This window comes from Cebus imitator, unplaced genomic scaffold, assembly GCF_001604975.1.
Source record: "Cebus imitator isolate Cc_AM_T3 unplaced genomic scaffold, Cebus_imitator-1.0 Scaffold594, whole genome shotgun sequence".
NCBI classification, from domain to species: domain Eukaryota; kingdom Metazoa; phylum Chordata; class Mammalia; order Primates; family Cebidae; genus Cebus; species Cebus imitator.
The window spans coordinates 726,837-752,663 of record NW_016107909.1 but is presented as its reverse complement, the minus strand read 5'-3'; the positions used below and the strand labels follow the sequence as shown (position 1 = coordinate 752,663).

Here is a 25,827-nt window from a genome sequence, read left to right as displayed (position 1 = left end):
ATGGGCCTACTTTTTAAGCATGACAATGCAGCATCATTAAAAGTAAAAATTCATTAATTTAATCTGAAACTCCATGTCCTTTTTTTCTACTTCTGTAGTTCACATGAGGGATAGGTGAATTCAGGTGATTTGATAGCAAAATGTAGTCAAAAGCAAAATTTAGCCACAACATTTACATTTGATTGGCTGAGATAATTGTATATCATTATTGGTATTTCATGTTGGTAATTTTAGTGCACCATTGGAAGTATTTCAACCTTTGCATGGTTAAGAATTTTTGCCTGTTTACAATTGGACATACTACAAGTTATATTCTGTCTTTTTTTCTCTTCACACTCACACATACCCATGTACACACCTGTACACACATACACATGATTTGAGTGATTTAATAGAATTATATTTGAAATAAAAATAACCTCAAAGTGAATTTTAAGTGAAGAAAAGATTCTAATGTATGATATTATTTAGTAAAACTCGACACATTTTGCATATCTATGGTAAAGCGTCTGAAAGAGCCTTCACGGAGATTTTTAAGGGAAGTTGTTTATGAATGAGTATGGTATATATATTCTTTATATTATTTTTTTTCTTGTCCATGTTGTCTATTTTTAGTGATATAATGATACATATTAAACAAAATAAAAGAGACAACTAAAGAACATAATGTTTTAAAAAGTTTGACTTTACCCCTTTTTACTTCTCAACCGAAATTTTATCTCCTGACCATCATAACAGTTAGGCTTGTAAGATACCGTTTTCAGAAGACAGAGCATTATCTGTTAATAAGAATGGACAAATACTTAGGAACATCCAAATTTTAGGTGTTTAAAATTCATTGCAATATTTCACTTTTATAATTTTATCTGGTTATCAATGAAGGAAATAATAGTATTAATGAAAAACAAAATGAGTAAATTTTAGCATCAGAAAATTATTGAGAGTTTTTGTTTCCTTTGGATAGAATAATTCTTTTCTGAGTAACAATGTTTGGTTTGCTCAGAAAGTATGTTTGGGGCACTAAAAATGGACAAAATAGGAAAGAGAAAAAATACTGATTGAGGAAAAATACAGACATGAATTATATTTAGGGAAGATTTACAAGTAAGATATATAATCACATATATTAAGTAATAAAAGCAGTAATAAATGAAATAATGCCAAACTAAATCTGATATTGTATGTAGTTATTAAATCTGAGGAGTAATAATGTTCTGGTACTTACCAAAAGCTAAAAAGTAAACGAGTAGAGCTATGGTCACTGCAAGGACCACTACCCCTGCGACAACAATGAAACATACTACATACGGATTCAGAAATCTTGAAGTCGATGGTACACGTGCTGGCCTTGCAAGAGAAAGAGATCAAAAAAAGGTCATTCATTGCACCCATCATTTTAGTGCTCATAATTTTCTTCTTTCTTGGACTCTTACCTTGCACACGGTCTAGCCATAGAAATATATTCCTAGAAATGAAACTGAACTTAACAGCATTGTCCTTAGTGGTTTTTCTTTCAAGTTTTTTTTTTTTTCAGCACAAAATGATTGAAATTCAAGTAGTCTGATGGAAAAATAAGAAAACCTGACTTATGGTTTGGAATTGCTTTCCCTTCTGTCAACTGATATAGTTTTCGAGAATAACAACAAGTCATTCTCTGTTCTACTGCAATGCCTTCCAAAATACTATGCTGGACACTACTGTAGTCACCTTCTTTGCTTGGGCACCATCCCCAAGGTTGTACTGAAGAGAGATCATTTGGGTGGGAAGAAGTGTGGAAGAAGATAAAGAAGCAGGGGTGGGGTGGTAAGAGGGGTCAGAACAGTAGCATTTCTCATTACCAGATTCCCCATATTATTGAAAATCGGCAGAGGCAGAGAACTAGGATCAGGGAGAATAGCAAGCACCTGAAATGAATTAGAACTGCTCCAACAGCCAATGATTTATGTGATTTACCATATTTTACCCATGAATTTGTACTAATACAAAGTCACACACACTCACACTGGGGAAATCACCAGAGGAGCTGGGTGTGAATTCCAGTTTTACCCCTTGTTTGCTTGGAGGTCATATTGTCATTTATCTGAGATTTTCTTGATCTGAAAAATAGGAATAATAATACCTACCTCAAAAGGTTGTTTTGAAGATTAAGTGGGGTCATGTTACGTGTTATAAAGTATATTTTTCTAGTTCAATAGGTTATCCACTTGGCTGTGAACACTTTAAAGGTAAACAAAATTTTCATGCCAATGTTTAACATAGGCAAAGGGTTTAACACTTTGTAGAATGCTTGGGTTATATAGGTGTTTTGTAAATATTTATGGTATTTATAAATATTTATTGCTTGTGTTAATTCTTGACATGTTTCAGATTTAAATGCCTTAGTAGAGCTGAGAAGCAGTTATAGTTAGGCATATTCTAATTTTTATATTTTTCTATTTTGTTTTGCTCACATTCTGGTATAAGTGAGAAGGGAACGTTCTGAGGGTCTGTGCTGTGAGGTATAGTTCACTGCAGTGTTGCTTAGTATTGTTTGGGATTTACCCAACTCACAGGCCTATAAAAGGGCACCTCTTGATATTTTGCATTGTGGCACCTGCACATTATATGCTGCGTTGCTGGAACTAGTAACATTTCAGAAGATTGTTAGAAGCAGAAATATATTTGCCAATTTTCCATTTTGTTGAGTAAACATAGGACACTTATAAAAATTGACCCTGTTCAAATATGATCACTTAAAAAAAAGAGGATTTAAATATGTAACATAGGAAGAAAATAACCTCAGAATAATTTTTTAAATGCTGTAACTTTATGATGTCTTTTTGCTATATTTGTCTTATTTGTTCATTTTGCTACACTAGTGAAAAGTTACTTTCACTGACATGGGTTGAGAGTCCAGTATTCAGCAGTAGTTGGAGAAAATTGTCAGTTTGACATTTACTAACTGTTTGAGTTTCAGTTTACCCACTTGTTACCTTATGGGGTTATTGTGCTTGTTACATGCAGTCACAAATGCATAATGTTTGGTATTTGTGATTTCAGTAATTGTTAATGGCTGCTGAGTAGTGAAAGAGTCAAAGAGAGACAGAGTTGGAGGCAAATGTAACCCCAAAGGCTAAATAAATCTCAAATTGTTCCTTTCTGCAACAATTAGAGACTGATTATGTTTCCAGAGATAGACTGATGTGTCAGGATCTGTAAGTGTGGAGTTAGAAGAACTATAAACAAGGATTAAGTTGAAGGCTAAAATCTCCAAAAAATAAAATCAAAAGGCTAGAAACTGTATGTGCATTAAGTTGAATGAGCCTCCCATGGGAATGACGTTACAGCCAATTTTGCTTTTAGTTCATGATAAACATCTTGAACTCAATAACTGAAAAGCACTGTGAGACATATGACTCAACAAAGAAAGGGTGTGGAGCCCAAATTACCTTAATCTCACAAGCCATAATTAATTACCTAAGAAGGAATTGTTCCACCCTGTAGAAACAACTGAAAAAATAGCTGCTCTCTTGTTAGCAGTGCAACTTCTAGTTGAACCTCTGCACGTTGCTGCTAACACAAACTAAATTGTGCATAATATTTACTCTAAATATGTTTGTAAACAGTGAATTTTTATTCATAATGCAATGGAAACCTGTGCAAGAAAATATTTTGCTTTTAAAGCAGCATCCTGGTCAGTGAGATTTTTAGTGTTTGCATTTAAACAGCAAAGCAAATATTCAGTTGTGAGGCATTTAACCATTTTCCCTCTCTTTCTGTTTTATTGACTTGAAAAAATTGCATGAAAATGGAAAATTTATCTTTTTATACTTTTATTGTGATAGCTTATCTGTCAGGCATTGTACATGTACATTATCAATCTTCACAATTTTTTCATAGCCTTGTGAATTCTGTGTTATGATTGCATTCTAAATATAGGGAAGGTGAGGCTCAGAAAGTGAATAACTTATGTTTATTCAGGAGTGACAGAGCTGGAAACAGAAACTAGGTAGATTTGAATAAAGAGACATGAACTTCCGCTCACATACACTTTCCTGAGTATTTTACTTCACACTCCAGGGAATGGAACAGCTTTGGGTTTCATGTCTCTCCTGACCTCACCTGGGGGAAGCAAAGGGAATCAACATCTATTAATAATATTTCTTAAGATATCTCTTCAGCCCAGACCTCTCTCTTTTAGCTCCACATCATCATTTCCAAGTACTAATTGAAAGTGTTATGGATGCTTTACAACCACCTTAAATAGAAAAGTTCAAAACTGAACTTGGTATTTTTTCTGCCATTGGTGATATGCCCAGGGTGGTATTAAACAATTTTTCTACAGGACATTTTTTCCAACTAAGACATAATCATTTCTCTTTTTTTTTTGAAGTTTCCTTTGTTATAATATCAGCCATGTCTTTCAAATGAAGAACCTGAGATACAAAAGATTTCTTTAATTAATTTTAAACTTCTAAGCACAGTGTTTAATTCCTACATCATAAAACACTTCTAAGGGGATGTGAAAAGGGAGCTGGACTAGAGATAGGAGATGTGGATTCAAGTACTCCTTCTGTCAAGTATAAGGTATGTGATCTTGCATTAATCATAACTATTTTAAGCTTCAGGTTTCAAAAAAAATCTTAAGTGATTCCTCATAATTTGATTTTTTAAATCAAATAAAACAATGTATATGCCAATGATGTGTAAACTAAAGATCACTGGAATTTAAGATATTATTATAGAAGAAACTGAAGTATAACAGCAAGATCTCTAGAACTGAAGATTTTTCTGCCAGTAACTGTTGTGTGAGCTTGGATGAGTCCTTTTAATATTGTGGAATCTTAGTCTTTGGTGACATGTTGGTGATAACAACAGTTATTGTACAGTATATTTTGTGAGAATTAGAGCAGATGACATGCATGCTGTATAAACTACAAAGGGCTAAATAACCATAAAAAACTTTTGAGAAAAATAAATTTTTATTTAGTTTAATTTAATTACTATGTGTTTATATTTTAACTTATACTATCAAGAGCAAAAACTGCGTTTCTTTAAAATATTCAGTTTCATCTGTTTACCAATTTACCTATTTCACCTTTTCTCCACAATTTTTATCTTGCTCTATATCATTCTTATCACACAGACAACTTTATAGTAAAGAAGAGGAATGTGTCGACACCTACCTCCATTAAGGTACTTTTGGAGTAGAAGAGTCAATACTAGTTTTGTACTCTTCTGTAGTAACTAATTTCTTAACTCTCTAGACTGGCTCTGCAAGAAATGCTCAAAGGAATTCTTAACATGGGAATGAAAGGTCATTACTCAACTATCATAAAAACAAATGAAAATATAAAACTCACATGTCTTATAAAACAATTACACAAATGAGAAAGAGAAAGACATAAAATGGCAACACAACAGAACTACACCAAACCATGCAGTTTATAAAACAATTACAGAAATGACAAAGAGAAAGAAATCAAATGGCTGCATGACAGAACTCCAACTATATGCCACTTACAAAAAAACTTACTGATAAAGACACTTATAGACTAAAGGCAAAGGTATAGAAAAATGTATTCCACACAAATAAAAACCAAAAGAGTGCAGAAGTAGCTATATTTATATCAGACAAAACAGGTTTTAAATCAACAACAGTAAAAAAAGCCAAAGAAAATTATTATATAATGATATAGTCAACTCAACAAGAAAATATAACAATCCTAAATATATACATATCCAGCACTGCAGCATCCACATTCATAAAACAAATATTACTATATGTAAGAAAAGAGATAAACAGGAATACAATAATGATGGAGAACTTCAACAGGATACAAAATCAATGTACTAAAATCAGTAGCATTTTTATACATCAATAATTACCAAGTGGAGAACCAAATCAAGAAGTCAATCCTATTTACAATAGATTAAAAAACAAAATACCTAGGAATATATCTAACCAAGAAGGTAAAAGATCTCTACAAGGAAAACTACCAAAGACTGATAAAAGAATTGGAGATTATACAAACAAATGGAAAACCACCCCATGCTCATGCATTGGAAAATCCAATGTCATTAAAATGACCATAATGCTCAAAGCAATCTACAAATTCAGTTAAATACCTATCAAAATACCAATGTTATTTTTTATAGAATTAGAAAAAGAAATCCTAAAATTCATATAAAACAACAAAAAATCAACAAATTGCCAAAGAAATTCTAAGCAAAAAGAGCAAAGCTGAAGATATCACATGATCTGACTTCAAATTATACTGCAAAGCTATAGTAACCAAAAGAAGATGGTGCCTGTATAAAAATAGACACATAGATCAATGAAACAGAATAGAGAATAAAGCCACATACCTACAGCCAACTGATTTTTGACAAAATTTACAAAAACATACACTGGGGAAAGGACACACCATTTAATAAATGGTGGTGGTAAAATTGGAACGCTGTATGTCAAAGAATAATATTGGACCTCTGTCTCTCACCATATACAAAAATCAAGTCAAGATGAATTAAAGAGGTAAATTTAAGATCTGAAACTATTAAAATGCTAGAAGAAAATGCAGGGAAAACTTCTGGACGTTAACCTAAGCAAATAATGTATGACTAAGTTCTCAAAAGCAAATACAACAAAACAAAAATAAATAAATGATACTTACTTAAGCTAAAAATCTCTGCACAGCAAAAGAAATAAACAATAGAGTTGAATAGACAACCTGAAAAATGGGCAAAAATATTTGCAAGCTATGCATCTTACAAAAGACTAATGTCTAGAATCTATAAGAAACTCAAATAACAACAGCAAAAAAACACAATAACCCCATTAAAGAGTGGACTAAAGAAATGAATAGACATTTCTCAAAAGAAGACATACAAATGGTCAAAAACAAATAAAAAGTGCTCAATAACACTAATTGTCAGAGAAATGTAAATTAGAACCACAATGAGATATCCCATTACACCAATTAGAATGGTTATCATTAGAAGGTCAAAATATAACAGATGTTGGTGAGGATTCAGAGAAAAGGGAACACTTACATACTTTTGCTGGAAAAGTAAATTAGTGTAACCTCTATGAAAAACAATGTGGAGACTTCTGAAATAATTAAAAATAGAACTACCATTTCATCCAGTAATCCGACTATTGGGTATCTACCCAAAAGAAAATAAATTATATCAAAGAAGATACCTGTACTCATATGTTTATTGCAGATGTGGATTAAACCTATCAACAGATGACTAGATAGAGAAAATGTGGTATATAGGTATACATACATATGTATATATATATTTGATATATATATATATATATATATATATATATAATCTCAAAATGCCACTCAACTATAAAAGGAAAAAAAATCATGTCTTTTACAGCAATATGGATGGAACTGTAGGCTATTATCTTAAGCAAAACAACTCAGGAACAAAAAGTCAAATATTGCATGTTCTCACTTATACACAGGAGTTAAATGATGCCTACACATGGACAGAATGAGTAGAATAATGGAGATGTGGAAGGCTGGGAGGGGAATGAGGGAGAGAAATTACTTAATGTGTACAGTGTACCCTATTCAAGTGATGGCTACACTAAAAGCCCAGGCTTTAATGCAATACATTTATGTAACAAAACTGCACTTCCATCCCTTAAAACTATCATAAAAATCCTTCACTCCGAGGAGGGAGGAGGAAATGTAATCAGTTTTCGTGGAACATGTAACATGTGAGCTGTGCCATGAAAGATGAGCAGGCCTTCTGGGTAAATGAAGAAATAGGAACAGAAGAGGTAGAAGTGCAAAGTTTGTTTGGCAAACAGTAATTGGCCCAGTGTTGTTCTTCTATGGGAAACCATCCAGAAAAATAAGGCTGGTCAAGATTATGGAAAACTTTACAAGTAATGGGTTTGGACTCTTTCTTGGCTTTAGAGTATCCCTGAGCTTTTTAAAATGAGGAGTTATAGAAAAACAGCAGTGTTTTAAAAGGTTAATCTGGTGGCCTGGTTGGGCTGCAAGAGGTGGGAGTTATGAGGCAGAAGGTCTCATTGCGCAGACAAACTTATTAGTCCATTAATGGGATATGAAATGCCAAGGGCCATGTAGGGGCTGTGTGGATGGAAAAGAAACGGTTGAGGAAAATATGGGAGATGAAAAATTAGGACCATTCCCTGGTAAATAATTCAGTGCCAGGGGCAAGAGTAGAAGTCCAAGATGAAACTTTGAAGATTGTGTGTGACTGGGGAGTTAGTTATACTAGTCATATGACTAGACAATGAGTTTTATTGAGATGTTCTAATAATAATTTTGACTTTAATAACTGTTAGTATTTTTGTGTTAATTCCCAGCAGTCAGCTGGTAAGATGGGTCTAGGCTGAGCAAAGGTCTTGGAACTGGAAGTGTTCTTTATGAATTCATTATCTTAGAAGTAGTATTTGAAGCTCTGAAAAAGAGTATGTGAAATCACTCATTTCACTACCTTTGGATTAAGAAATACAAACCTACAATATGAATCTCTAGGCATATACATAGACACGCATGCATTTGATATAATAAACAATTTCCCATTACTATAGCCTTAGGTATCTAGTAATAATAGAAAACAATTGGCAGTTATGATTACATATATATTATATAATTTATAATATATGTAACATATATGCAACATTACATGTATATAATTTAGGTAGCTATCAATTAATATTTATAATCATATGATAATACAATTGCTCTAAGTGAAATCATTTTACATATGAGACTAAAAACACAGTGAATGATTTATGACCCAGGGAAAATGAAACTTTACTCTGGCTTACAAACAGAAGAGAAAGAAATATGAAATTTTGTGTGTACTTCATTTACCAGCCTATGCTAATTACTAGCCTATGCTAATTCTTGGTAATGATGAAAACAACATAAATAATTACTCATGCTGGATGCATGGGTGTGTGTTTATTTAAAAATTTGATAGAAGGACCACACCTACTGCATTAAGCCATCAATCAGTAGCTGGTTATTTTAGGTACTTAGGGCACAGTATAATGAGACCAAGGTCAAAGGTTTAATTTCATATAAATTTTCCCTATTAGTTCACAGATACAGGCTCAACCCTTATTCTTACTTGCTATTTTGCAAATTTGTGCTACTTTTTAAAGCAAACATCCTCCCCCACCAAAAATGGAAGGAAATCTCTAATTTAAAAAATAGTTTTGGCACAAACTACGCTACCTGTGGTGCTACACTAATCACCCACTAAGGACTTCATGCTGAGTGTCATATGCTTTTCTTGTGTGTGGCAACTTTGTCTTTACATATTTTAAGATTTTCTAGAATATTTAAAATAAAACTGTCATAGTGAATATGTTTATTAGACATCCAGAACAGCTGTGGATATTTATCTTGTAATATTTTGCCTCTTAATTTCTTGGTGCTGCATCAAGACAATTCTTCCAGGAATTTCTAATATGGTTCAATATCTCCTTAAGTCTCTGACTTTATCTTTTACTTCACTCTACTTCCATATCCTGCTCCAGACATCCTGGCCTCTCTGTTGCTCCTCAAGCACAATAGGCTCTCTCTACCTCTGGGACTTTGTGCTTGCTCTTTCCTCTGCCTGGAGCACTCTTACCTAAGGTTTTCACAAGACTTGCTCCCTCGCCTCCTGCATGTCTTTGCTCAGTTGACATCTTCTTAGTGAGACCTTGCAAACTACCCTATTAAAAATTGCACCTCCTCTCTCTGGTTTATTATTTGCTTTATTATTTTATAGTACACTTATAACTTTCTAATATGCCCTACAATTATTTTGTTTGTTATCTGTCTCCCTCCACCAGTTAAGAAGCTCCATAAAGGTGAGGGTTTTTATTTTCCTTCCTTTCTTCCTTCCTACCAACTCATTAATAATGCCTTTATTTTAAAAGACAGTGATCTCATTACTCTGGCTTCTGTATATTTAATACATTCAAGAACTGTTCCTAGAAAGGCATTGGCTAAGAGCAGAAATTGATTCAGTATTGAAAAGTCTATAAAAGAATGAGGCTTATACTAAAGCCAAGAGTCTTTATTCATAAGGCAGTCTGATTTTATATCCTTTTCAGGGAAAGAACTTCTTGACTGCAGAAGACTTATTTAAAGAAACTTGAAGTGTTTCCCTTTCAAGTCAGAGCTCTGATACAGCTCTGCATTCATAATTTGCAAGGCAAGAAATTTCATATGCTGTTTCTGATCCTCATATGATATACATCTTATTTTAAACTGAGGAGGGAGATGGCATATCTGTATTGTCACTGTTACACCTCATCTTCCTCAAGCAACGGCCTGGCTAGGAGGATGATGTAGACTGCTGAGTAGGGTTTCAAGAATGCTGCTGACACAAGTCAGTAAAGCTTGCCAGGTTTTCTTTCACTCAGCATATATCCCCATATTTAAAAATAAAGTCAGTCTTGCATAATTATCAATAGATGTCTGAAGACTACTTGCCATTTTTGTGAAGAATCAGTTGAAGACTTAAAGACATATTCTGGCTACTGCTCTCTTACATGTAACATACACTTACTTTGGTAAGGAAAGTAATCTTTTCTGGCATTTTAAATCTGCCAAAAGTGTGGATTCTTTCCTCCATAATTCAGGTTATGAAGGCTTTTCTGTCTGCAAATGAGCATGGTGGTATTATAGTAGGGGTGGCACCACCTACAGAGGTGAGTCTGCCGAAATTATTTGAAAACAACAGAAGAAATAGAAATATTTTTTTCTGGAATTTGATGATGCTAAGATTTTAAGTACATTTCTCTCGGAGTCACCAGATTTGCAAAGTGATGGGCACAATATTTTATTGACTCTACTGGCGTTTAAGGACATGTACTGAGTGTTGGCAACCTGTTACCAAGAACCATATCAGACAGCCCTGACAAGTTAGCTGTCTCCTTACTGATTAATGTTAGTTAGGGATAGCCCAATATGTACTGTAGAGGGCACTGCTGTTTAATGTTAATATTTTTTCTGTGTTCCAGAAAGTGTAGTCATTGACAGAGCCATGAAGCCCATACTAGTTTCAAAACAAGAAAAATTTACTTAAAGACTTGCTTGTTTCCTTGCCTATTTCCCCCCAAAATGGCCAAAAATAATATTTTTCCTATCTGGATTTAGTTTCCAAATGGATAGGTTTTTTTCCTTCCTTCATTCATTCTTTTCATTTTCTTTCCTTTCTTCCCCCTTTATTTTTAACTAAAGATGTTTTCTAACCTTTATTGGCATGACATAATTTTGCCAGCTACTGCAAATTATAAAGAAATACTCATGATAGTTTAAATATGTGAAATTTTATTGTAAAAATGCTCTTTGGGAAATGAGTACTTGAATATCATGTGCCCCTGAATATTTTTTGGGATGATTAAAATATTTTGAAATTAAATTTTGGTTATGGTTGCACATCTCTATACGTATAGTAGCCATCTTTGAATTGTGCACCTTAAACAGGTGAACTTTCTGGTTTGTAATTTTATTTCAATAAAGTGGTTAAAATTAAATTTACCTTTTAATGATTGTTAACTTTCTGGAATAACAAAATTATCAAGTTTCCTGTGAGTAATTCACAATGATGGTGGACTTAAACTTCCAGAACAGAAAAAGACTCAATAGCCCATTCAGTTCAGGTTTCAGTGCTATTTCCTAGTTGGCAGTTGTTAGTGAGATACTGGAATACAGGAGTGTGTTACTATTGATGTCAAGCAATTTGTCACACATAATGGTTAAAACACATCAGAGTTTTGAAATGATTTACTTCTTATACAATTTCAAGTACTTAATTCTAGGATAATGTTCCTCCCACTCACTTTCATCTTCTTATTTTCTGGGTAGAATTACAAATAGTGCATTGGAAATTGCTTTAAACCTGGTTGGACCATGGAGATGTGTCACACATTTCCATCAACTGTCATGTGTCAGAGTAGAAAAAGGACTGAAAAAGCCTAGAGAAAAATTCATGTTTATCCTCAAGATGCCAAATGACAAAAAGCCAATTGCTCTTTGCACATTCACGATTCTATTTCTTCTTTTCCTTTTGTAGCCTGAACTGATGAAATAGCACTGTTTCCCAAACTGACTGAAGCACAGAAACACTTATTTCTGAAATGCCTAGCATTTTGAGGAGCACAGTGTTCCCAGAACTTAGGAATATGCTGCTCTGTGAGTTCTAACTTGCCAAGGCATTCAGTGTTTCTGCAGGAGAGGAATGGGGAAATCTATTGCACACTTAGGTTAGAGAACATGTTTATTCATATTTCAACACACAAGGAAATATCTTGCTGTACACCTCTCCTCTATTTTGGGAATCTGGGAGACTAAGCTTGTAACTGTATATAGCAGTTTTTTAGTCCAGTGCTTCTTAATTTTTAGTGGCTATGTGAATTGCCTATTAAAATGCAAATTTTAAATTAGTGAATCTGGGTTAGACCTGAGTCTGCATTTCCGACCATCTCCCAGGTGATGTCGATTCTGTTGGTTCAAGGACTATGTTTTGTGTAGCAGGGTCTAAGATACAATTAGATTTGAAAAGATCAGAGACAAAGTGGAATGATTGTACTGAAGGCATAATACATTCTTCTGTTTCCTAAAATCCAACTACATACACAATCCTCTTTGCTATAGGATTAGTATGAAATGTTCAAAGCTTTAACTTATTACTTCATCAAAATATACTGACTCTATCATATAACTAAAGTCATGAAACATATAACAATATCTTTGTCAATCACAGATCACATGTATGACATGATCCCATATGATTGTTATATACATTTTTACTGTACCTTTTTATGTTTAGATATATGTAGATACACAAATATTTACTACTGTGTTACAATTACCTACAGTATTCAGTATAATAACATGCTCTACAGGTCTGTAGCCAAGGAGTAATAGGTGTGTAGGTGATATAACCTACTACACACCTACCTAGCCTAGGTGTGTAGTAGGTTATATTATCTAGGTATATGTAAGCATACTCTGTAATGTCCGCACAAGGACAAAATCACCTAACAATGCATTTCTCAGAATGTTTCCCTGTCAGGTAACACATGATCCATGTTAACTTTCTGTAGGATATAAATGAATGAAGGATTTAGAAGCTCCTGTATACAACTCAGTGTGATCTGATTTGTATTGCTCAATAGAAAGTGTCAAGATATTCTCCACTCATCATTATCTCTACAAAACGTGTCCCAAAGAGGTGAGAAATTTGGCACATCATACGCTAAAGGAGTGCATGGCAGTGTTTTTTGCTTCAAATGTGTGCATCCTCCAATGTTTGACTTGATTTTTTATAGCTAGACCTAAACCATAACATTGGTTACAACGTTAAACATTTGGAGGATGGGAGTGAGGAGATGAGAAGGGAGGCACCATGAATAATGGAGTAGAATAAATAAGAAAGAAATATTTCATTAAATGCACAGGTTAAATAAATTTCAGCACACATTGGGTGAAATAAGTCAGATGACATAATAGAATAGAGAATCCAGAAATTTACTGAAATTATTTCCTCACAGCAACTGGTTGAGGGTCACTTAGTAGACAGGAGTGGATACTGGAATCAGAGCCTCATTTGTATTCAACATGGTTCATTCTATTTAACTATATCTACTAAATCATAATTGTTCTCAGAGAAAAAAGGTGGCTTTTAGTGAATCATGGACCAAACCCAAGATTAGTTCTTTGAAATGTGCTTGAGTAATATTTAGTTGCATCAATATATCTTTAAAAACAACATCTTGTATTCAATCCCTTCTGAATTTAATCCTACTGGCTTCATGCCTAGATTGTCTTCAGAAGCAGAGGAAAGAAGTGAGCTTCTCAGTTTTATTTTCCCAGGATGATTTTGTGTTATAATGAAATGAACAAAGTTCCAAGGTCTATGAAATGAGTACTTTTGACGCTGTGTAGTGTATTCCTTGGAGCTCATGAAAAATGCTGTACATATATTCTCTTATCCAGGGAGGCAGTATGCATGGTATAGGGAGGGGTGAGAGGGAAAAGCTGTTGTAATCAGAAAACGCTGCTCGACAGGAGGCAAATCCCTTCTTTGGATTTTAGTTTTCTTCCTTGTCATTGAATGAAGAATCAGCAAGTTTCCTCATCACCTTCACACTGTTCTCTTCCTCCTCCCTTCTTAATAAGAAGGCTCCTTCTTTCTTCCATGACTAGCCCATGGATAGCTCCTCCCACCAGTCCTAAATACTCTCAATCTTTGCAAACACTTTATTCACCTCAGATGATCTGTCTGCTTATATATTTATTACCTGTCTCCTCATCCACAGCCTGTCTCAACAAATAAACTGCTGCATGAGAGAGACAGCACAAGATAGTAGTGGAGAGCACAGACCCTGAGACTGGACTAATTGGGTTCAAATCTCACTTCTGCCATCTATTTGCTGTGTGAACCTAGGAAGCCATCTAACTCCTCAGTTTCCCTGTCTGCAAAACGGAAGTGACAATAATACCTACCTCCTTGTTGTTATGAGTATAATGAATTAAAAATTTGTTAACACAACTCAATGTCTGGCATTTGGCCTTCTGTCAGTGCTTGGTAAATGAAATAAAATGAAAGCGGGCACCAACTGTGGTTTGTTTTCTGCTGTATCTACCAAAGTATTCAATGATCTGTTTATTAAGTGTATCTGTACAGTAAAAGGATAGGTTAGATGATAGAAAGCAGGCTCTGTCTACTTTGTGAATCTTGCCATAGAATCCAATACTGGCACGAAAAGCCACATAAGAAAGGAATATCTTTCTGTGTCCTGAACAAACTTGTCTTTCTGCCTATTGAACAAATGTACTTGCTTGCTCTCTTTCTTCTCTTTTTATATAAAGACTACTATGAAATACTAGTCCTGTCCAGAGGCCTGTGTTTTTAATTACTACATGGGCAATGCAGAAAGGTAATATATTACAATAGTGATAACCATGAGTTTTATAATCAGACCCATGTGATCACTGGGAAGTAACAAAACCTCTCTGAGTCTTAGGTTCCTCATTCATAAAATGGAGATAATTAAGTGCCTCAGAGGGTTGTGAAGGTTACATAAGATGCTGTTTATAAAGTCCTTAGATTCTGGTGTATGTTCAATAAATTGTAAATTTGGTAGTCTTTCTATATGTAGAACCTAACGATGGCTAAAAATAATATAATTTTTTAAAACATGCAATAGAATATATATACTTTATTTTTATTTTAAGATACTTAATTGAAAAATATAATTTTATATATTCAAGGTATACAACATATTTTTATAATAACATTTTATAAGATTGATAACATTCTGTGGAATCATAGAATGCTAGCAATGGAAGAGAGTTTCCAAAATATTCACTTCAACTTTCCAATTATGCAGATAGATAAACTGATCTTCAGTTTGATTAAGTGGCACCACAGAGGGGCCAGCATTTACACCTCTTGACTTTTTTGTCTGTGCTTTTTTTCTGAAGCTTTATTGTTTTTTGCAACCCAAGACATGATAGGCACTCTATAGATACAGTGCTTATTGAATAAGTGTTGGAAAAACTAATAGCTATTGAGTACTTATTCTAATATTCTGCTAGGCACTTAGGACACTTTTTAAAAGATGGCCAAAGAATTGTCCTTGCCTTGAAGTACTCATGTCTTACTGAAGAAGGATATTACATAGTCCCCTTAGCAGCCTTTCCCACCCTTGAATGTCTCTTTTTGTTGAAACACTCTTTTTCTCTTGATTTCCATGATTCCATACTCTTTTTTCTTTCTTGTCCCATCTCCCCTTTAAATATCTTTGGCTAATTGCTTCTCCTCTATTCAACCTTAAGTGTCTGGTGTTGCTCTATGCTCTGTCCTGGGTGTTCCCTTTCTCTCTAGTTGATCTCATTCAGTCCGTTTCAATTACCATCTGAGCCAACAGTTCTCAAATGTTTGTGTGCACAAGAATTACTTGAAGACAGCCAGGTGTGGTGGCTCATGCCTGTAATCCCAGCACTTTGGGAGGCCGTGGGTAAATCACCTGAGGTAAGGGGTTTGAGTCCAGCCTGGCCAACTGACATACAAAATTACTAAAGCCTGGCCAACTAAAATACAAAATTACTACTAAACATACAAAAATTAGCCAGGCATGACTGTAGTCCCAGCTACTTGGGAGGCTGAGGCAGGGGAATGCCTTGAACCTGGGAGTAGGAGGTTGCAGTGAGTCAAGATCATACACCTGCACTCCAGCCTGGGCAACACAGCGAGACTCCATCTAAAAAAAAATAAAAATAAAAAATAAAAGAAAAAGAAAAGAAGAGAAAAAAGGTAAAAAGAAAATAATTACTTGAAGACTTGGAAAAGTGCAAATTCCTGTACTGAATCCAATACCCACCCATACTATTTCAGTAGGTCTGGTTTTGCATCTCAGAGTTCTGCATTTTAAACAAGCAGTCTGGGGGATTCAGACAGAGATAAACCAAAAAACTACACCTGAGAAACCCTGATGTGTATATGACTTCCAGACTATAATATCCAGCTGCATCTTTCACATATCTCTATTCAGTGCTTAGAATTCAGCATTTCCAAAGCTGAATTGATCATCTTCTTTCTAATTCTCACAACCTTCCTTTGCCTCATCAAATAGGCCTTTTTCTGACATTTTCTTTCTCAGTAAATGACACCAAAATTCACCAAGTTACTCATGTGAAAAACCTGAAAATCATACTTGATACCTCTCTCATCCCTCACATCCAATTGAATGTCAAATCTGGTTCTCTCGGCTTCTTAAACATGTCTCACGTTGTACTGCCACTCCCACCACTTTATCCCAGCCACGTTTATCCATTTTCTGTAATACTGAACTAGCTTCCAACTAGTCTCCCATCATCAATAGATAACTCTTGTCTCCACAGAGATTGTTCTCTGTATGAAGCTAGAATCATCTTTTAAATATTCTTTTATTTTTTTATTTTCATTTTTATTTTTTTATTTTTTTTATTTTTTTTTTTGAGACGGAGTTTCACTCTTGTTACCCAGGCTGGAGTGCAATGGCGCGATCTCGGCTCACCGCAACCTCCGCCTCCCGGGTTCAGGCAATTCTCCTGCCCCAGCCTCCTGAGTAGCTGGGATTACAGGCACGCGCCACCATGCCCAGCTAATTTTTTGTAGTTTTAGTAGAGACGGGGTTTCACCGTGTTGACCAGGATGGTCTCGATCTCTCGACCTCGTGATCCACCCGCCTCGGCCTCCCAAAGTGCTGGGATTACAGGCTTGAGCCACCGCGCCAGGCCATTTTTTTATTTTTTTTAAATGGAGTCTTGCTCTGTTACCAACCTGGAGTGCAGTAGTGTGATCTCGGCTCACTGCAACCTCCTACTCCCAGGTTCAAGGCATTCCCCTGCCTCAGCCTCCCAAGTAGCTGGGATTACAGGTGTGTGCCATCATGCCCAGCTAATTTTTGTATTCTTATTAGAGACGGGATTTCACCATGTTGACCAGGGTGGTCTTGATCACTTGACCTTGTGATTCTCCCACCTCGGCCTCCCAAAGTGCTGGGCTTATAGGTGTGAGCCACTACACCCAGCCTAAAAATTCTAATGTAATAACATCTCGGCCCTGTTTCATCTTTAACAATTTTGTGTTTCTCTGAGGATATAATCCCAAATCTTTAATATGCTCTTCAAGAACAAGCATGATCTGCTTCTTGCCTCCCTTTAAGTTTCTGCTTAAACAATGCTTCTTCAGAGAGGTCTTCCATGAGCTTCTAGACTGGTTTAGTTTTCGCTATTGTAATACTTATTTCAGTATCATCATGTTAAACAAATCATAATGAAATTACATAGTCTTATGTTAATCTCTAGGACAGTTGCCTTTTGGGTAGGAAAGTTTGTGGTTTTAAGTAAAGACTTCGGTTTGCTCTGCTGAAATTTCAACAGAATAAATGTTTTCAGTGACAGTTTCCATTTATCTTAATTACCCAAAGTTCTTAAACTTTTCTTCATAGCACCACCGCAACTTTAATTAGATAGATATTTGCTTGTTTAATGTTTTTTGGTGTCTGTCTTCCCAGTGAGTACCATGAGAACAAAGTCTGGGCTTTTTTTATTCCTGTTCTGTATAACTAGCACATAACAGCTCTTCACTCAGATTAGACACTCAATAGATGAATGAATGAATAAAGCATAATATAAGGCATAATTACATATATCATAAAAGATGTATAAGTATAAATAAAACACTAGGGTATGTAGGATTCAAAATGGTTTATTTTACCATATGATATTAAAAGTTGCTTTGAAGTAAGAGCATTTTGTGTTTTCCAGTGAATGATAGTGGACTTCAGGGATCATTATCTGTCCTAGGGAATCATTAGCTTATGTAATATTGAAAACCATTAGCCTGATGGAGTCACACAGAATGTAAGTGGGGCTACAGAAGAAAAGCACTCAAAATCTGGGGGACAGAGAAATGAGTAGAATCTAGTTACAGAAACTCAGAAAGTTTGACCCATGGAGTAGGCAAAAAAAACAGGAAAGAATCGTGTTTGGGAAGCTTTGTGAAGATCATGTTTCAAGAAAAGAATGGTCTTTGATGGAGTAATTATGTAAACACACTGAGATCTGACCCCTGGATTTTGCGATGTGGAGCAAGACAAGAGCTATTTCAAAGCTGTGACGAGCAGAAACTATTTGCATTGGGAAAAGAGAGAATAGATTAAAGATAAAAATGCATACACTGTGTGACTCAGAAAATCTATTTCTAGGAGCATACCCAAGAGAAACTCTTGCATATTTGTACCATTGGACCTGTGAAAGAATATTCAGTGCTATATCATCTGTAATAGTAATATACTAGAAAAGTGGATATATAAGTTATGGGACAGTCTTACTTTGAAATATTATATAGCTGTGAACATGAATAAGCTATGCTTACTTTATTGTCTGTAACATATATAATATTGATCTCATTTATACAAATTTCAAAGGCAGGTAAAATTAAACTGTATTTTTTTGGGGGAATATATCCATGATGGTAAAACCATGAAGAAAATGAAGGAAATGAAGATACAATGCCATATAACAGTTACACTGTGAAAAGTGGGGAAAGGTCAGTTAGTGGACAGAGGTGCCCATAGGGTCTTCTAAGGTACTGGGGATGCTATAAGGTTCATTTTTTAAAATTAGGCTTTATATGATATGCTTAATAATAAAAAAGCAAAACAAAGTTAATGGAGGAAGAAAATAAAAATAGAAGTAATAAGTCTAGACAGATCTTTAAAATAGTTTTGTTTTTAAGAGCAAGAGATGAGAAATGAGGCAATAGCTGGACAGGGGATATGCGTCAAGGGAGGGATTTCTTTTTTAATGGGAGATAGTGTGGCATGCCTTTATGCTGACAGAAATATTCAGCAGAGAAGGAAACGCTACATCTTAATTTATTCTTATACTATTAAACTCATGTGGATATCTTGGCTAAAAAGTAAGCTTATCAGAATAAAAGCTTGACTGGTTTAGAAAAAATAGACTCAGTGGCTTTTATTCATTTATTTATAATTTCTAATCTTTTTTTGAGACAGGTTTTTGTTCTGTCACCCAGATGGAGTGCAGTGGCACAATCATAGCTCACTGCAACACTGAACTTCTGGACTCAAGTGATCCTCCTATCTCAGCCTTCAGGGAATACAGGCATGTACCACCATGCCCATCAATGATTTTTTTGCCCCACTACCTTGAACACTGAGTGCATATATTATTTTATTAATCATTGATACACTTGTTCAAACCTCTGGCAAACAGATACTGTAAATATTTCATAGAATCTGCTTTGTGTTTCTGCTGAATGACTCATCAGCATAAACTTTTCTAAAGTCCCTTTTATTTACAACTATCATAGGCAGTTATCCAATTAATGACTTTAGACTTGGGATGATGCTTTTATTTTACATGTCATGAGCATATACTAAAGCTGGACAAAGAATACTCCCCAAAACTGTGAAATCATACCAAGTCTTCTTTACTCAAAGGAATGGGATCCTTCAAGTTGAAACAATACCTTTTAAGAAATGGGATTGGATAACTTCAGGTTCTCTTATAACAGTACATATTGTCTTCCTTTCTCATGAATTATTTTAGGGATGCCATAGCTATTTGGGAGTTGCAGTAGCATAAGAATTAGGTAAGTTATGAATTTCTGAGAAAATAGATTGGGAGTGCCTTCTGGAGGACAAATTGGAAGTGGCATGGGATAATTTTCTAGAAAATATATAATCCCAGATGACTGACTACAGCTGATCTGCCTGTATGTGGATTGATCCCACACTGTCATTAGAAAAACATTTTGGACAATTCAGCAGCTGTTTTAACATGTGGCCCAAGATTCCGTAGGCAAAAACTTGTACTTTAAATGCAGTATTTTGTGTTTCATGACTGTAAAGACAAACTGGTGTCCACCTGCCTAATTTCTATGAAGAAATATATCTTTTGCCTAGTGATTTACAATTTTAAGCATATTTTTCTAAGTTGTCATAGCAGTTCAAAAACCAGGATTGAAACAACAGGCATAATTTGGAATGCATTTTTGATAGCAATGGCTTTTCTCCCCCGAATTTTGACTCATGTTCTTTTGCTGTTGGGAAGCAGGACATCTGATTGTCTTTGGCATGTCTCTGCAGTCAGCTAATCATGTCTTGAACACAGACAAAAGGGAAGAAAATGGAAATAAGATTTGTTTTGTAGGAAGAGTCCTGCTAAGACTTGTCTGTCCCTGAGCTGAGATATGCTTATTTACCTTAAATCTTTCCATAAACCACATTGTGAATTCCAGTTTATAAATCTTTAACCTGTTTTCCAAGCCTCATCTCATACTTTTTATGTAATCTGGTTGTCATAGATATTCCCTTGGTGAACCTGAGAATGACCAAGGATCTGAAATGAGTTAACACAGCTGTTCGTGTTCTTGCGCCCTATGGTAGAATTTCCTTCTTCAGGGAAGGGTACAACAAGGTAGGTAAAGAAAGGAGCATTTCACCTTGCAGCAGCTTGGAAGAGAGCTGGGAATTTAAATTTTATAAAAAAAGCAATCCAATCATCCGCGACAGCCCATTTTCAACCAAATTATTTCAGAATTTACCTGAAGATTTATCTAAAATTATGTCAAAATTCCCTAGAATTACCTAAAAATATATATTGTACAATTTCATTTTCCTTCCGTTACAGGATGTGGACACCCAGCTACTATACATTAGTAGTAGATATAGACTGCTTAAGAAACAAAATACTCCAAAAAGTGTGATCCTTAGAAACCAAAATTCCACAGAAGAGTTCTTTGTAATTGGCAAGGTTGGCTCTGATTGTCAAACTTCCTGTACAATGATGGATCAACTTAGAAATTTGATTAATCCATAGCGTTCCAAAATTGTACAACTCTTTCAATATTTATATTATTTACATGTCTTCTTTTATTATTTTCCATTGAATGATGTTTTGATATACATTTGGCTGCTTATAAGGGCAACATTTTAAAATCACAGCAATTTCTTTAAAATTAAAATGTTTAGCAAAATACATTTTAAATTGCACTATATTACTCAAACAATATTAGACTATTATAGTTTAAGAATAATAAAAAATATAATGCATAAATTCACTGCTTTAATACAATAAACCTGATTATGTTCTATGTTCTGTATTAGACTTTCTACCATGTAGCTTTACAAAGTAGTAGTTGATGAGTAAATACAATTTTGTGATATTTTTTTTACAAAAAATGAGAACAAACTCAGTATGTAAATTAGGTCATAGGTTTTTAACCTACTTAAATAAATTTCTTATATCTATTATATGAATATAAAATAATTTTATTTCTTCTGTCATTGGAAGCTTAGACAACTATCCACTTTTTACTCATATTCAAGTGCACATAATTGTCTATTTATTTTTATTATTTAAAAGGGTTTGACTTTTGATTGAATTTTCCAATGTTCAAGAGATTTAAAATAAATACAACTGCTCTTATCATAGCCAACACATTGTTCATGCTTTTGTTGATCTTTTCAATATAACTAATCAGTATCATGTTTTTCCATTTTCATGGAAAAATAATATGCATAACATATACACTCAAGGGCACACATAAACACATGAAGTTATATAATTTTTTCATTGTTTTGAGATTTTTAACATGTGAGTTGATTAGCCCACAACTTTTTGCTTTTTTATGTGAAATTATATGAAGACAATTATTCATTAACTAAAAAGAAAACCAGAGAGACATTATTTTTTTTAAACACTAGCAAGAACTTTCTTGAAAATAATTCCACAACTATATAAAAAGTAGAAAAATACCATGCTTACTTTCTAAAAAGTGTACTTTAGGATTCATGGCATATTTATTTAATAGCTAGCAATAAAACTCTAATGGAAGTCAAAATACAGAACCCTCAAAAAGTTCTAAACAACAGAAGAATTATTTCCTAGTTATACTTTTAAAATCCACATACCACTTTTTGAAATGTTACACATGAGAAACAGAACCACTTCCTTGTTTAAAGATAGGTTGTTATAATGCTAAGCAGTATTTTTGGGGTTATTAGTTTTATTAAAAATTCAGTTAAGCAACTATGTACCTTATGGAAATAATATCAAGCATATTATCTAAACAATATCTAAGAGTTTCAACGAAGTTTTCAGAGAAGTAACTAGAGGTTTGCTAGACATAGTCAAAATTTCCTAAGCTTCTTTACATTTTTCACATACTGTAAGATATCGTAAAACATTTAAAGCTACAAAGGACTTACCTATACATTTTAATCCTTAGTGAAGAGGTTCTTTTTTCTGCCTACTCAACTGCTTTGAGATTCCCACTCAAATGACTGTCATGTATTACGTGTGATCTATAGTTGAGGACAAAGGAGGAAATCTCATGTAATTAGAATCTAACTTGTTAAACAAGTTTGAGAGAATCAACTTAAACCAATAGTATGACTTGTGGAACATAATTAGAAACAGACAGAATTTCACAAATTAGTAAGAAATGTATTTATTCTGGTAAATTGAGATTAAACACAATTACAGTTGACAGATATTTTGTGAAAGTCTGTGACTACTTTTGTCACAGACTACTACTTTTGTCACAATTGTAAAGTGACTTTTAGTTCAAGAGGATTTGACATTTTTTGCTCATGTTATCATATTGTCATACATCTCATTCCTTACCACATCCAGGCAAGAACTATCAGAATATACTTTCCATACATTAATGGGCACTACTTCTGAATTACCTCATCCCTATGATTAAATACTGCTTTTTTCATAATATATGAAACGGAGATGTGGAGCAGTAATTGAGTAGGTGCACAAAGTAAGACAAGCAAACAGAATAGTTGGAACTAAAATCCACTTTGTCTTTTTCCAAACATGATCATTTGAAAAAGGTATGCTAACACACTACTGCTAGAAGAGGAGCAGACAGAAGACAGCAGTGTGAGTGCGTGGGCGGTTAGGGTAAGGATGGAGAGCTCAAGAAAGCAGGCAAGAATACCGTGGAGGGGAAAGGGGACATTCCTGTCTAACGTTGCAAAGAAGCAGGATATAAATTTGGAAGGTTATGCTGGGATTATTTTGTGAGAAATAATGAATGCTAAAGAATTGGAACTTGTAATATAATGATATTGGGTGTTAAAATTTGAATGGTAGTCTTAGCTTTTTCACCAACTAATTGTGTAGCTTAAGAGAAAAAATTTACTTATTTCTTCATGAGTCACATGTACCTACTAAGAAAATGGGAAACTGAATCAGGAGGTCTTAGAGGACTCTTTCAATTCTAAAATTCTGTGACTTTATCTTGTAAAGCACTGACAACTAATGGTTAATAAATTTACTCCAGTACTGCAATTTCAGATATGTTCAATTACTTGTACATTTTTCATATAATGTGCAAACCAGACAACAGAGACAAGAATAAGTGGTTATTCTCTACCCTTCCAAAATATATTTTTACATACTGTATCTCATGCCTGACATTCTGCCATTGGGTTTTTTTTTTTTTTTTAGCTATATATATTATATATATAATAATATTTAAAAGTTAAAAAAAATAAAGTTACCTTAACAAACCAATTTTAATTTTTACATGTTAACTTCAAGTACCTTTAAATATAGTTAGTTATATCATGGTATGTAACTTTGTGTTATGCTTATTATACTTAATGTTATTTCACAAATATATCACTATTACTAATTTTTATTTTTAGTAGCTATATATTTATAACTTTGTATTTTTTATATAATTTAAAACTCACAAATATGGTACCAAAATTCATCAATTATTAGCAGTTTTAATGGCTGCATTTTAAAAGGTAGATCATATTACATTGAATGAACATCATAAAATACCAAAGTTATCATCTAATGTGAAGTATTTAGATTTTTTTTTTAATTGTAGATGATTCCTTCAATGACCACCTTCACAAATATAGTCTTTCCTTGTCATACTACAGTTGACATTTTCTTCAGACTAAACTGAAGAGGCTTATTGAGCCAAATAATTTAAATATTTTAAAGGCTTATAAAATTTTGTTTTAATAATTCTAACCAGTTTTTAAACGGTTATTTTCTGTTTTTTTGTTTATGAAACTTTTCTCTAATTATGCATGCTCTTTCTGGTATGTCTTTTTATTTCCTGGAATACCCAGCAGCAAAGCCCTTTTTACCACGTAGGTACTTACTCAACATATGTTGTGTAGATGTCCAGCAATTAATGTATTAGCACAGGTCCCAGTGCCCTATTACTATTCACAACAGAACTTGCGGTTAAGTTGGGGGAAAGGCATGGGGAAAATTGAATTCAGTCTGAAAGTGACTTCCTGCATGCTCAAGATGAGCTCAACACAGAAAGGGAGGTGGGGCAGGAAATTATGGTTTGTGAGGCAAAGGAATTGTTCATAACAGGGACCAGTTTAAAGATGTTGACTCTTCATCTTTACATCCTCAGGGAGTGGCAGGATAAGCCTTGACCTATTCTCTTTTTAAGAATTTGTATGAATGAGAAACATAGAATCACATTATGCAAAAAATATGAGTCCTCTGTCTTCCTGTTACAGGCTGATTTTATTCTTCTGGTTGAACAGTCACAAAACCAGAGGCAGCAAGACTGCAAAACCACAAAGGCAGCAAGACTGAGACGGAATGACAGGAAGAGTCTGCAGGGACATAGCAGAGATCATTTATATTTCTGTATGCAATGTAAGAACTATTAAGATTGGTTCTTTTTCCTGCTGAGGGGGAGAGAGTGTGGCTAAGAGACTCATGAAATCTTAAACTCTGGATATATTTCTCTGCAAATGTGTATTAACACAGTTGGTTTAGAAGGAAGTATGAATCATTCAATGGAACAGTCATAACAACATTAGCAGAAAAAAAACAACCACCAAAAAGCAGATGACCTAAGAAGGTGTGGGCCAGTAGTGTTTTTTGAATTTGGAGTTTGTTTAGTCATCAAGTCCAGGAAAGCACGGTCATATGACTGTGTTAGGCAATATGTCTGTCATGACCCTCCTCACAGAGTTATTATAAAAATAGAAAAAGAAAGGTAATGGATGTGCTCACCATGTGAAAGCTATAAATGTTATTTAAATACAAGTATTTATATTTATTATAAATGTAAACTTTAAAACTGGGTAATAATTGGATTTTGCAAGTGTGGCTAAATGTAATTTTGTGGCTTATGACTTGCAGGAAGTTGGAGGCAAAAGTACAAATAGATTCTACCATGTTTCAAAGGCATTTGTCCATTCAGAAGGGATGATGTAGTGAAAGCAGTGTTCTATTTGGAGCTAGAATACACTTTAAATAAAAT

At 34.2% G+C, this 25,827-nt stretch overlaps 1 protein-coding gene across 1 annotated transcript in view; it reads right to left on the bottom strand.

Moving 5' to 3' along the window:
* TMPRSS11D (transmembrane serine protease 11D) overlaps positions 1-24,778 on the bottom strand; it is a 58,214-nt gene extending 33,436 nt beyond the window's left edge. Inside the window, exons 1-3 of the mRNA XM_017516576.2 lie at positions 24,698-24,778; positions 22,769-22,864; positions 1,226-1,347 (exon numbers count right to left, since the gene is read on the bottom strand). Of these exons, the coding sequence (XP_017372065.1) occupies positions 1,226-1,347; positions 22,769-22,776 (130 nt within the window). The 5' untranslated portion in view covers positions 22,777-22,864; positions 24,698-24,778. The remainder of the gene's footprint in view (positions 1-1,225; positions 1,348-22,768; positions 22,865-24,697) is intronic.
* Between the last annotated feature and the right edge of the window lie 1,049 nt (positions 24,779-25,827).